The 15,253-nt window shown below is 34.3% G+C and overlaps 1 protein-coding gene across 1 annotated transcript in view; it reads left to right on the top strand.

Moving 5' to 3' along the window:
• The window catches only part of LOC150092987 (uncharacterized), a 90,489-nt gene that overhangs the window by 53,786 nt on the left and 21,450 nt on the right, over nt 1-15,253 (top strand). Inside the window, exon 2 of the mRNA XM_090413406.1 lies at nt 2,584-3,954. Coding sequence (XP_090269532.1) covers nt 3,347-3,954 — 608 coding nt within the window. The 5' untranslated portion in view covers nt 2,584-3,346. The remainder of the gene's footprint in view (nt 1-2,583; nt 3,955-15,253) is intronic.

The following is a 15,253-nucleotide window of genomic DNA, read 5'->3' as shown; positions in this document are numbered from 1 at the left end:
TAGAATTTCGACTTCTCATATTTCGTGCATAGTCAGCCTTGAAGAGTAATCCACAGCAGTTAAATTACCGCTTGACATCGTATATTTCACATATAAGGTCGAAGACCTTTCTTCTCCATTCTTAGTATTGGTTTTCACTAGCAGTAGGACCAAGTTAAGTTTCCTTCCAACAAGCTATAATAACGAAAGTCAGCAAGAAAAACAAAATTTTTTGTTTTTTATATTCTTTTGAACTGTTGCATTTATATTTGCATAGAATATCATTCAATAAAGCAGGTATTCTTCTATCATTTGTTAGCAACATCCCTTAAAAGTAATCACGTGGTTTCTCTCTCTCTCTCTCTTGTCATATTTTCCACTGAGGATAAAAAAATCAGTTCACTGGCCGTTTGGTTTGTTACATGATGCTGAATCACGTGATACCGCTATCAACTGAGGAGTCCTAGGAAACGAATTACGAACGATGTTTTTAATTTAACTTTGGTAATCATTCCTTACGGATGAATGCTTATAACAATTTTAAGCTGTATTTTTGAAGGAATTAAAGCAATCAAAACATCACATAGGCGAATAGACAGTTTCATATGAAGCAATTTCTAATCGTATAAATTATGATCAAATTTAGTGGGCAGATGGTATTGCCATCTAGTGGTCAAAAAAAGTAACACACCCCAACAGATAGTTTAACATTATCCAAAAGCTTCACCTGATTAAAATAATTAGATTTGTAGTGCATTTTTTTCTCTTCCCCCCCCCCCTTCTTTTTCTTCTTCTTAACATTCCTAAAACCTCCATCGTAAAATAAGATATACCTCATGATAACGCCGTATTCCTATTTTAACTCTTAAAATGTCGATATTGTCCAATGTTTATCACTGAATATATGTGCGCATAATAGGATGTGTTGGACAGAGCTATTTATTTAACGAAGTGCTGTAAGTGCACTGTGCCGGAATGGAACAGAATTAGAGAGGCGACCACTTTCCAAATTAAAATTTAATAATTGAGTGAACTGAAAAAATAAGATTAATAAATATGATTCATTGAGGAAAAAGGGATATTCCACAATCATAGAAATATAATTATGAAAGTTAAGTTACAATTCGAAACCAAGCACGAATACAATAGTTACTGAAACTACAATAGCAGGATTTCTTCGCCGAGTTGTTTAATACCCTAGAAAAAAACTCAACCTGATAGAAATTAAAGATTAGCGATATAACATTTTTGGTGGCCGGGTGTGCTCTGAATGATTCCTTTAAAAACTATGTAACTGTTTTTGCATTTGTAATATTCATTCCATCCCTTCTATTCTAACACCAAATGCTTTACATAGTAATTTGTGTCAGAATGGGAGGGGGGGAGCATGGGATGGATATTAAAATACAAAAAAATGTCACCATAGTCCGCAGCAAGAGGGCGGGCTACAATGCGATCTTTTTAGCTTTTTATACTCTTCCATTCTCTTTCATTAGAAAAAAAAATAACAGTAGTGGAAGAGACACCAAAACCAAATGGAAGAATTTTACAAAAGAATTTTAATCCGATAATGCATTCTTCGAGATATCAAAATGATGTAAAGCTCATTAAAATAATTAAAAATATTTAACCTATTCGCGATAATAGTATGCGTATGAAATAATTAATGTGTAAAGGAAGAATTTACGAGTAATTCTCAAAGAAACCGCATCATATTGATATTTACTACTTAATGTTATTCTGTATATGTACACTGAATGCTGTACTAATGCCTTCTAAAATATGAAATTGTTTGTGATGTAAATCAGGCAACAGAAACAAGATTTTCGATTTCTTTGAGTTCCACAGTATGAATTCGATCGGTCATTTTCATTTCTGAGATCACCAAAAACATTCAGGCATGCCGAATATTAGTCAAAGAAGATACTGAAAAATTGAATTTGTAATGAAAACTAGACTAAGGAACAATTTTGGAAGTCAAATTTTTGTTGATTGATAGTGCAAAGAAGTTTACACAATGCAGTTATAAAATGGCAATTTTCGCAGCATAAGAGAGCCTCTGCAGCTGGACAGTGGTTGGAAAGACCTGGTTTCGAATCCCTTCTAGAACGCGAACCTGTATAAGTACAGTACTTTCAAGTGAAGACGAGTAAGCAGGTCTCATGCGGCTGTAGCAGGATTTTTCATCGTACAAACAGGCAAAGGTCAGAAGAACACAATCAATTTACAGACAGCAGACAATGCGTGTAGGATTAACTGCTCTATCATAAGCAAAACACGAAAGGGAATTGATGTTTAAAGCATTTTTTTATGTAACTCCGCCTCGAAAGGTTGTAAACCTATAGTATATGTTTTTGTATTTTTTCCTTATTTTTTACATAATATGGAAACTATTAATTATTATGGGTGAAATTTATTCTTTAATGGTGAAACTGTCAGGAAAGTATACTTTGTTATCTAAACCGATGTACGAGGAATTTGCATTTTGAGCTGTGGTTCAATTAAGATATTTTAGTAGTACAGTTGAGACACTTTAATGATACAGTTAAGATATTTTTTGTTTCTTTATGACAGCTTTATATACATGCATCCCTTCTTTTACAGGTCATCGATTGTATGGATAATAAGAAACGTGGATAAAACTCCTATAAAGAAATGTTTTGGCAGCTGTTTCGCATGCTTCTTGTTTCCATCCTGTTGTTCTTCCAAAATTCACATGGAACCTGATTGCTTATAAAGCTATTTGCCATTCAAAAGAGAGAGTGAAAAAGATGATGTGTCCCGAAAGTTTGCTGTTTTACAAGATAATGCGGTAGAAAATTCACTAGAATACCAGCACGGTTATTTAAGAATAATGCGGGCTAATCTGGCCTCTGTCATAATCACATGTCTTAAGCGACATTTGACAAACTCTAGGCTACAAAAAATGTCGAAATCCAGTGAATTATGAAATGTGTGCTGCAAATATAGCAGTGAACAATAAAAGCTTAAATTTTACTTGGTGCAATGTTCAAGTTCCGCTGTCACATGACAGATTGATTCCCGGTTCGACTGCAAATATAATGCTCGGTAATGTATAGCTGGTTATACAGGACTGCTACAACCGATATCTACTTATTCGTGAATAGGAAAATGGTGAAAGAATTTCGACGGAGCAAGTCGTTAAGGCAAAGGTTAATTAGTTAATGTCTCCAGAGTTACTAGCTACTGCGCAGCAATGGCGGCGCCAACAGGAAGCCTTATTTTTCTTTGTCGTAGTTAAGGTAACGAAGCCTTGTAAATTTACACTTCGCAAAAGAAAAAAAGTGGTGTTATTCTTACGCGTGCAATTTATCTGATAGTGTGCAAGGAACACTAGGATGCTGCAATGTCGAGTTCTGTGAGTCTCGAAGCTTCTACATCCCCCACACCACCGAGCCATAAGATGAATGGAGGCCTCAATCAGAGACACAACTTAAACATCAGCTCTCTTAGTGCGTCCAAACACAGTCTAGGAAACACTCCTCTTAGTGCAGGTGGGGTTGGTGGCGGAGCGGGGATGGCTAATGTAACGTTAACCAGTAGTGTAACTAAACCGCTTCTGGATATCTCTCGGACCAGTATCCACCCGAGTCTCAATGCCTCACGGAGAACGTTGCACACATCTCGGGTGAGTCTCTCTCAGGATCAGGACGAACATGGAATTTATCAAATGTTGGCATCCTTGGCTCTCCTGTGCCTTCTTTCGTTGTTAATGTCTTTCTTGGCTTTGTTCTTTCTTCAAAAGTTAGGACCACTTACCTTTTCTCCGGATGCAGAAAAGAAAAATGGACCCAAAAAGATTATAGTGGGTTCTGATGAACATGTGACTGTGTATCAAGTGTCTATAGCTCTTAGTACCCTCACCATCTCACTGGACTTGTGTTGTCTCTTTGTCTGCTGTATTCAGTTTCTGTTCGCCATCAAACTTCTAAAAACACCTCAGGGAGATGAAAGGTAAGTCATTTGATTACGAAAATTAATTTAGGTAGCTATTTTCAGAAAGTGTAAATAAATGCAATACACTATTTTTTTTTTTTAAAGCAAATATGCTTGCTAAGATAAAGTTACTTCATCATCAATCCGCCGTCTTTATGTCTTCATTGAGTTAGTTTCACGTTTTATGAAACTAACTAAACGCTCTACATATCATAATATCCAGTCGGGTAACTGAACGTTAATACAAATGACTGGTAAATTATCATAAACAAAGCCAAGGCAAAGATGTACTCTTAAAATTACAGAAAAAGTATAACATCGGAAAGTATGCCTCATAACATAGTAACCGCATTCTGACAACTAAGTAGTAAACTGTAATATAGGACGCTTTCCATTCGATGTAGATTTTACAATGCGAGAAGATGAATAGGAATTCGAATAAGAAGATGAATAGGAATTCGAATAAGAAGATGAATAGGAATTCGAATAAGAAGATGAATAGGAATTCGAATAAGAAGATGAATAGGAATTCGAATAAGAAGATGAATAGGAATTCGAATAAGAAGATGAATTCTGGATAATATAGTATCAAAGTCCGCGCCGTTAGCCTAGTGGCTGTGCGCTTCGCAACCATATGCCTGGGGAAGGAGTGTCCTAGGCTCTCCCGTCGGAGATGTGAGGTACTTCCTCAGCCATAGCCAAGATAGCCGGTCTTGGGCGTCGATAGCAGGGTTTTTTCCTCCAGTTTATCCTGGGGATTTTCATCCTGCAAACCGGACCCGTGAACATACAGGATACAGCCATAGGATATATAGACGAAGACAGAAGAGGAGATGGGCGCCACATGTCTTAATTCATCGCCCAGTAGACATTCATGGCTCAGCCATGAGTGACCCAACGGTCCATTAAGGACTATGGGAGAGGATAGGAGGGTATCAAAGGCTTACAGTCTGATCTCGCAAGTGAAGAGATTGAAACTGTAAATAAACTGAAGGCGCCAAACAGTGAAATAAGCACTCTGGTGAAAATAATGCTCGAGAATTACTCCATTCATCGGACGTACAGTATTCACCAACTTTCATCAGCTAGCTTTTTAACATATTACTTCAAGTCAGCACTTGTAACAGGCTTAGAATTCACAAATTCTCGGAAAACGGTTAAATTACAATTCATACTTTACGGATTATAAAAACAGCAAAACAAGCTACTAAAGAAGTTTATGTATGGTAGCTTGAATTAATAACATTAAAAAATAACAAAACTAATTCTTAATACAACATGGTATGACTATGACCAGCTCTTCTGCTCTGTGTTCAATTCCGAATTTTGAACTCATCGCCTACTTATATTTGCATAGTTGGTTGCCCATACCTAAATGGCAAATTATGCCTGTTCAAGGCTAAAGTTAAAACTGCATGAGACGCTATGCGGATAACATATATTTCAACCCCCTTTATGACGCATTTTAGAAACATGTGCTCTAACTTTTGATATTGGCGATCATAAACTGAATTCGCTGTAGGACTAATTTAGAGTCATGTATGAAGTCTAGAAAACTTCCTGTCGTTATTCTAATGCATTGCACATACCTCGATAATCCGAAACGGTGCAACTCATTCGGTGTAATCCTTTCAGAAGAGCTTAGTGTTTAAATAGTATAATGGTCAGAAAACAATTGACCTCTCAGTTTTGTTTTTACCTCTGCCATTGACCTCGGCAATAATATGATACTTTGTTCTCCCACTATATGTCGCCATTCTCTGCATGCTTTGTTCTGGGAGTTTGCTTAATGATTTTTTTTCTCTTTATGTTTGTTCCTTTTGTTGCCCGTCACATGTCAAGACTTGGGAAGTGCGCTTGTTTCACTGACAGAACTATTCGTTATAATTGATCATGCGGCCTTCGCCTCTTTAACCACGGCGCTATTAAAGCGCGCTATTCAGTATTCTCCAAATGGTTTTGGGCTTCTGGTAGTTTTGTTGTCGCGTTGATCGGGGAAGTTATTTTGTAGTGTACAAGGGATCCAGAAGAAGAGGCTTGTCGATAATACAGCGGAAGTGGTTAGGCTGTGATTACACTGTAATAAGTCTCAAAGCAGACTTTAGAGTTACCAGATTTATTGTTTCGTGTTTGATCACGGAAGGTCATAAAACTTGTCATTTCCTGAAGAATGCTTTGCTCTCTGTCATCGAGGATCTATAGTCATCGATGGAAAAGGTCACACTGCGGGAGGAATTCACCATGATTGGCGAAATTCCCACAAAGTAACTTTCCATCGTGGGTGTAAAATTGGCTATTAGCCAACTCATCCTATGTGATATACTTTAGAACTGCCAATATAAGCTTGTTAAGTAAATAAACGACAGAGCTTTTTTTTTTTTTTCTTTTTTGAGGAAGCAGTTCTTCAATTATCGTTATTTATATATCCATCATTATCATCCTAACAATCTGATTTCTATCACTTTTTTCCTCGGTAATATCTACTGATAGAACAATCGATAACTGATAATTAGGTGTGCGCGGACTATAAATTTCGACTAGAATCGAGTGTTAAAATATCTGAACCCAAATACAATTTTGGAAATAAAAAAAAAAAATCCGAACTGCGATAAACTGTGTTCACATTAAAACTTCGATAAATTCTATTATTATATTTATAAAAAGCGCCAAAATGAAGTCTGAAAAATTCTCCGTATTCTCCTGACTTTTTTTTTATGTCAGTCCTACTTACTAAGTTGCATACACCAGTTAACATAAGAGTACCGTTGGTGTACTAGGCTACGTATCAGTCAATCCAGTTTCCCTGTCTAGAGGCAGATCAAACTTATTCAAGCCATTTCAGGCCTCCAATAAGTAAAGTTGTCGTTTCACAACTAGAAAAGAGGTTGTGTAATCTCCAACCTGTTGCTCGATATTTATTTATCCATGCTAGTAATGTGAGAGGTTATTGTCATGGGGAAACACACACTGACAATACGAAAAAGAAATCTTAAACATAATGAGCGACTTACATAGCTTAATCAGTAATTCTTAATCTGTGTTCCGCAAGCCATATGATTTTCGTTGGCCGGTATGAAAAGCATCACCTCACTTATCTTTGTCCTGGAATGGTTTGAGAGTTCTACATTTGGTCTCCTAAAGAAGTTTCCAGGTTTTTTAGCAGGCCTAAGGTACTAAATGTGCTTTGGTCACCGCCCTTTCGTGGGATGGGGGTACTGGCATAAACTTAAAAAAACACACACACATTACAATCAGTAACTAGTAGTATCCATTCCGCCAATCTTCTCCACAGCAGATCTGCTAGCCAGCATTACTTACTTACTTTAGACACAAGACACGGAATGGTTTGGATAATCAAACTCATGTGGCTGTTGAGAATTCGATTGGATATGGAATAAAGGCTTGCTTAGCAAACTGCATTATTGCAGTCTGCCTTCCATCTTTTCCAGGGAATCTTACTTTCTTCTGCGATCTTCTTATACATAAATACTCTCACTGACCTCAAATCCTATCCATGGTCTACTAATGGTAATACGCTCCATCTTTCTTATACATCCGAGAGACCTCGTAATGCTCAAACACACAAAGATTCAGGACCTTACACAGTCATTAATGTTTTAAGCGCTAATTCCTTCGTCAACTTTGAAACTACCAAAATAAAGCTATATGTACTTTCTTGGAAAATATGAGATATCACTTCGCCTTCCTTTATCTTTGATAATACTCATATCTTCAGACAGGATCGCAGATGTCTTTTCTCAGGCTTGTGGTCAACATATCCAGTCCTTCCTGTCACAAAAATTATCACATTTATGCTCTTTAACCTCCAAAATGGTTGATTTCTTTTCCGCTGAAAACACTACTTCTCACCTGTACGGTTGCTAACATTATACGAATCCCAAATTCGAACCTTAGAATACTGTTTCCGCATTTCGAATTGTGTACGAAAACGTTCCTAAAATTTCTAGAGCAATCCGATTAATTGAGGATTCTTCCCCTCTCATACAACAGGCACTGGAAAATCAATAGCATTGCTATTAATTTTCCTGTGCTGTGTGAGGTTAATATATGAAAAATCATGGGATCGTTTTCCTCCTGCTACTTATTTGGTTTTTGTATTATAAGAGTGCAGTCGCGAGGACATCACAATCTTTTTCCTTCATGAGAAAGACCTAAATCCAAATTCTTCTAGAACACATGGAATTTCATAAGAGTTTTCAACTGAAAGTTAGTCGATCTTATATACTTGTAGCAAGGTTTTCCACACACACACACACACACACAAAAAAAAACAGTGTTCTCATCTCCACTCGCACTAGTCAGTAGGCACACTGGTCAGAAAAGACACGCGATCGACAGACGTAATATATTGGCCTTGCAGTCTTGGTAGCAATCTTGAAATTCATCTAACCCTTTTAATTTCCCAAAGGGAGTATACTTTGCTATGAAAACACCACCTTTAACCTAAAAAAGTTAAGGCTAAACGACCTCGTTTAGCCTTAACGTTTTGAAGACTAGTGGGTAGCCAGCTCCATCCTCATCCATCGCTGACAGTGGGATTAAAATTCGATTTTTCGGACTCTGGTTTTAATCCCACAACTTACCTGTGCCGGGATCGACTAACTCGAGAACCGGCTGAAAAAAATACCTAGAAAAGTTCCTCTAGTCTAGTTGGCGACTAATTGAATTGCTAATAGTCTTTTTTCTGGCAGTCTAGCGTTATGGAAATAAAAGCCATTCCTAAAGGGCTACAGGCATCCATTTTTAGCCTTGTTTGTTAGTAATTACAACCATCCTAGTATTATAGAGGACAACACTAATAAACCTTTTTAAGAACTCCATTTTTTCCCTTCTAAAATATGCATTAAAATAAGAGGCTTATCGTGGTCCACGAAAAATTATGAATCAAAATGTGGATGTATGAAAATTTGATATCACAAACGGCACCTTTAGGTTGCTAAACCGTTGAGAAACGATAATTAATTTAAGGGATGTTCCCGTCCTTAAAATAATGGTTACAAGTACATAAAATAATTTATTTAAAAACAAAACAGGTTTACGATCAATAATAACACTTGCTTAGTTGAATGAATTTTAGTGAAAGGCTGCATGTTTACTGTTGTAAGTGTATTCCATATTTTCAAAGGAAAAGCATTTTTTTAATTATGTGCATATATCATGAAAACAAATATTGAAAAATACGTATGTAGTTATGTGCCATCCAGTCGTTTTCGACTCCTGCTGATCTTGTGAACAAAGGTTCTCCATCCCACTAGGCCTTTTGCCCTTTATTTCATCAAATTCAAGTGGGTAAGTTGCTTAATGTTGTCCATCCAACTTTTTTGTGGTCTTCCTCTCCTTCTCATGCTCTCAGTTTTCCCCAACATAACTGCCCTTTTCCAATGATTCATCTCCTTGCGTAATTTCTTCTTATTATTTATTTTTTTACTTATTATTATTTACTCTCTTTATTATTAGCCATTCTTGCAGTCCATGAGATTCTTAATAGCCTCCCTCCATGCCCATAATTCAAACGATGAATTCATTTTCTGTCTTTCTTCTTGATAATCCAGCTTTCACATCCATCATCACTACTGGAAATACCATTGCTTTGACAATTCTAACTTTCGTGGCCTTACTCACACCTCTATCTTTAATAATTTTTGTCAGATTTAACATAGCTTTTTTCACATTACTATCCTTCTTTTCATTTTATCTTTACATTTATCATAATTTCTTATTCTGGACTACAGTAAATCATAACTTTCAACGATCTCTATTTTATCTCCCTCTATTATAAATTCAACTAAATTGCCAGAAGCCATCACCTTTGTTTTGATGATGTTTAAATTAAGCCCGGCTTTGTTGCTTTCCCTCTTAACTAATAGAATCAGCAGCTCATGATCTTCCTTTTAGTTTCTGCTATGAGGGTTGTATCATCTGTATACCTCAAAGTATTTATTTTTCTGCCACCGATCTTAATTTCAGCTGGATCTTTGTCTAAGTTAGCCATTCTCATAATATATTCACTATAAATATTAAAAAGATAGGGCGATAGTACACAATCCGGCGTACCCTTTATCCATTCGAATACTGTCTGTTTCTCCAAAGACTGTTTTAATGTAGATTCTTGGTTGTTATTATCAAGAGAATTAGATGCTCATTTATTCCCATTGATCTCATTACAATCCACAGCCTGCTGTGATCCACGCAATGAAAAGCTTTCTTATAATCAATAAATCAGATGAATACCTCCTTCTGAAAGTCTCTTATTCTTTCCACAATCCATCTCATGGTTGCTGCCTGGTTGTTAATTCCTCTACCTCTCTTAAAGCCTGCCTGTTTTGTGGCATTTCTCTTTGTTAGATCACTTTCAGCGTAACTTTACTTGTATTTGAAGTTAAAGTGATGGTTCTATAATTCTCACAATCTATTGGATTCGATATTTTTGGAATTGGGTGAATATTGAAGTTTTCCAATTTCTAGGCCAGTACATTTTCTTCCAAACCTATTGACAAGTTTCAGTTAATATATTCGCTATTTTTTCTTCCCTAGCTGCTCTCAATAATTCCACTATCACTCCATCAGCTCCAAGACTTTTACTTTTGGCAGCTGTTCCATTGCTGATCTCACTTCACTTTTCATGGGTTCCTCAACAAATTCTCTCCCTTCAAATTCTCCTTGAATATTGATATATTTCTTATACAAATTCTCTACATACACTTTGCATCTCTTTCTTTTTCACTGTTTCTTCCATCAAGCATTTTCCTGAATTACTCTTTACAACTCCTTATCTAGGGATAAACTTCCCTGTAACTTCATTTATCTTTCTAAACAGATCTCTTGTTCTGCTTCCTTATCTTTTCTAACCTGTCTCTGGAAATCTGCATTCAGTTGTGTAACCCTTTCTTTGTTTCTCTGAAGTTTCATTTTTCTTCTTTCTTCTGCTATTTGAATAGCTTCTTCTGACAGCTATTTGCAATCTTTCTTTTGCTTTACTTTGAGTTTTCTTTGCTTATTCTATTACTGCACATTTTGTTTCTTCCCACAGTTTTTTTTTTTAATGTTGCGGAGTATATTAGCAAAATATACTCCGCAATAATTCCTTAATAATGTATAAATGAAAAATGCTGATTGGAGCGTCCAATATATGTCAATATGTTGGCAATTATGAAAATTTTCTCAGGTGTCCCTAAAGATTTTGAAAATAACTTTATTTCTATCCGCACCTATCGGTATGGATAAAAAAATTGAAACACCAATATAATGTCACTTCCTTAGGGAAGGGGGGGGGGCTGTCATGTAAGCCCGGACAACATCACCATGATTCATAACAGGATTAACAACGGTTTGCTAGGGGAAAAAATCACTATGTTTCCACTAGGTAGTCCGTCAGTTATCTACGGTTTAACAGTGAGAAATTGATTTCTGGTTCGCTATTGTAGGTTGTCTCTTCAGATGTTTTACGATGCAATATGTTACGCACGGTGCTATATGTCAGGCATGATGCTATATGTCTTGCCCATAGTTTTTACTGGTCATGATAATATTTATCTTTTCACTGAAACAAACAAACAGAAAATTAAATTAAAGGAACCGTGAGAACTGAAAATTTAATACATAGTGGAGTTGACAGACACCAAAGAGCACAAGCAGGTGTCATGATTTGGATTCATAATTCCCTTTCAAAATAGTTAAAATATTATAAACTATGGAATGAACGAATAATAAAAGCTTGAATAAAAATAGATAGAGGTTATTTAACAATAATTGGTTTATATGCCCAGAAGAATGAAGAGAACAGGATAATATTGAATTTTATAATCAGTTACAAAACATATATATTAATAATAAAATAAATAAAAATGATTATATAATATTAGCAGGAGACTTAAATGCAAGAATTAGAAACACGAAAATTAATAATAATATAGAATATATAGAGAATATCTCCAAACAGGAATGGCAAAAATTAATCGACTTTGTAGTTTATAATAACCTTAAAATAATTAATTCTCTCTATAAACATAAAGACATACATAAATAAACTTAGGCAGCAAGAGAATGGAAATCAATATTTGATTACTTTATCTTAAATGAAAAGACATCAAAGTTCTCTTTAGATATTAGAGTTCACAGAGGATATGAAATAAGTAGGGACCACTTCCTCATTAAAATAAAATTAAGATTACCACATAAAGCTAAAAATAACAAGAACAGAAAGAAAAGTTAAAACATTTGTTTATAAAGCTACATTATTAAATTACACAAATATACAACGGCTGTATGAACAAAGCATTAACTAATATTTAGATAAAACGAAATGAAGAAATAGCAATAGAATGACTTAATATAAAAACGATACTACATACAGCAGCAAATGAAAGCTTAGGAAAGAAAAAAAATCAATAAAAAGAAAAAAAACTGAAGATATGAGACAATACAATCAAAGAAATAATCAAAATGAAAAAAAAAACATATCATAAATGGTTAAGCAGTAAAATATTAAAAGATGAATAAAATATAAAATAATAAGAGCCATAACTAAAAGAAAAGTCAGAAAAAGACATAGAGAATCATGGAACAAATTTGTTTTTAATTTAGAGCATGATTTATATAAAATAAGACCTAATGTATATAAATTTTGAAACATTTAAGTATATATACTAAAGAAACCACAAAATTAAACACCGAATTGAAATTAGAAGAATTTCTATACAAAATTGTGGACAGATAAATATTTTAAAAAAGATAATTGGCAAACATTTAATGAAAATGAAAAGGAAATAACTAAAGAAGAATTAGAAATCAGCCTGAAAGAAAAAAGAAATGGAAAATCACCTGGAGAAGATAATTTAGGTTCAAAATTATATAAATATGCAGGAGTAAGGTTCAAAGAAAGACGCCTATTATTTTTAAATAAAATCTATTCAACAAGTAACCCACCAATAGAATGAAAAAAGCAATTGTGATCCCTATCTTTAAAAAAGGTAATAGAGATGACCCTAAAAATTCTAGAGGTATAAGTATTCTAAATTCCTTAATTCTGTATGTTAGTCAAGTAAATAATAGTTTAATATCCGACGTTTCACTGACTAATATCTGTCAGCATTTTCAAAGGATACACTGGTAAGCAGTAGAAAGCAACAAAAACTAGGAAACTAACCGACAATTCTAAAAATTATACAAAGTTATCACTGTGCGTGATAACAATACGACACGTGATACAATACGCGTGTCGCAAGTACAACGTTTTATTTGTTGAGATATTTATTGTAATTTTCATGAAAGTTCATTTCTTTTTGGTTAAATGGTAGGATTAGGCCTTGACATGGTAGGATTAGGCCTTGATTCTTATTTAAGTTACCTGTTGAACAGACGACTGTAGCAGCTTCTTTGACTGTTCTGGAATGGTAGTTCTCTTCTATGTAGGGCATATGATTCATATCCCATTCAATATTATGGTTGGTAGAGGCAAAGTGGGAAGAAAGGCCTGATATATCTTGTCTGTTATTCCTTACATAGCCTATGTGTTCTTTCTTTCTTATTTCAAAACTTCTAGATGTCTGTCCGATGTAATTGATACCGCATGAACAGGGTATGCTATAAACTCCAGAGTATTTGTAGAAAGGATGGCTATCTTTCGGTGATCTTATAAACTTTTGAATGGTCTCAATAGATTTGAAGGTTACTCTGATATTATATGGTTTTAGAAGAAGAGCTAATTTTTTGGATATGGTACTAACAAATGGAATTGTTATAGAGCTGATGTATTAGGATTCATCTCGTTGTCTTTGCGGTATGTCATTAAAGAGAATCTTGTTGATGATTCTTGTAGGGTAGCCATTTAGGGATAGATCTCTGGATATTTTCATTAATTCTTCTTGTAAGTCTTTTCATGAAAATTACAATAAATATCTCAACAAATAAAACGCTGTACTTGCGACACGCGTATTGTATCACGCACAGTGATAACTTTATATAATTTTTAGAATTGTCGGTTAGTTTCCTAGTTTTTGTTACTTTCTATTGCTTACCAGTGTATCCTTTGAAAATGCTGACAGATATTAGTCAGTGAAAAGTCGGATATTAAACTATTATTTACTTGACTAATATACAGAATTAAGTCTTTAATTTATTAATACTAGTTGTCAAGAAAAAGATCATAATAATATTCTAAATTCCTTTTACAAAATATATATAGCAGAATTTTAAATAACAAACTAATAAAACATTCTTAATGTTAGAAGTACAAAATGGATTTATAAAAGGATGATCATGTATAGATCCGTCCTTTTGTCTAAAATTAATAATAGTGAAAATAAGAGAATACAATTTAGAAAAGCATATTACATTTATTGACTTTGAAAAAAGCATTTGATAAAGTTAAAAGAAGTATTTTATTTAACATATTAAAAGAAAGACAAATAGGAAATAATATTATAAAAGCTATCATAAGCATATATGAAAATAATCAAATACAAATAAGATTAAATTATGAACTATCATGTACGAGAAAGATAAACCACAGAGTCCAACAGGAATGTTCCCTTTCAGCAAAACTTCTTAATATTTATCTAAATGAAATAATAATTATATGATGGGAAAAAATTCCATCAAGGTATTAAACTTTCTCCTACTGCTTAAACACTCTCCTTTTTGCTGATGACCAAATAGTAATTACAAATTCTCATTATAACTTACAGAAAGGTATTTTAAATTTAAATGAAATTACCAGTGATTATGGAATGATAATATCAACAGAAAAATAAAAAAACGATGGCCTTTAAAGGACAAGATCCAGTAAGAACTAAAATAGTAATAGATAACAAGATTTTAGAACAGGTGAATTCATTTAATTACCTACGGTGTATGATTACATATAAAAAAGAAAAAGATATAAACCTAAAAATTGCGAAATATTTATAAATAACAGATGTAATTAACTTTATATTTAAACCTAACCTAGTGCAAAAACAAATTAGACTAAAAGGATACAATACATTAGTCCTGCCAGTCCTATTGTATGAAAGCGAAATGTTGTTGTTGTTGTTGTCATTGTCGTGTAGGGTTCCCCCCAATTTTCCTCATCCATCCCTTAGGACCGGTTGAGGTTGTGCCCTCCAGTGAGGGACTTCTAAGTATGTATTTTTCACCGGGACGTTTTGCCTGTTCTGAGAGACGAAAAACTCCAGTTTCTGGAGAAAAAAATAATAAAATCTGGACAATAAAACAAAAAGACAAACGAAGATTAATAACAGCTGAAATGAAGTTTATGAGAAAAACTGAAAAATATACTCTGTTCGATTACAAAAGA

Source organism: Typopeltis vanoorti, chromosome 24, assembly GCF_054136105.1.
Source record: "Typopeltis vanoorti isolate ZY-2024b chromosome 24, IOZ_Tvanoo_1.0, whole genome shotgun sequence".
Lineage (NCBI taxonomy): Eukaryota > Metazoa > Arthropoda > Arachnida > Uropygi > Thelyphonidae > Typopeltis > Typopeltis vanoorti.
Note: the sequence above shows the minus strand (reverse complement) of the source record. Positions and strands in the feature narration are given on the sequence as shown.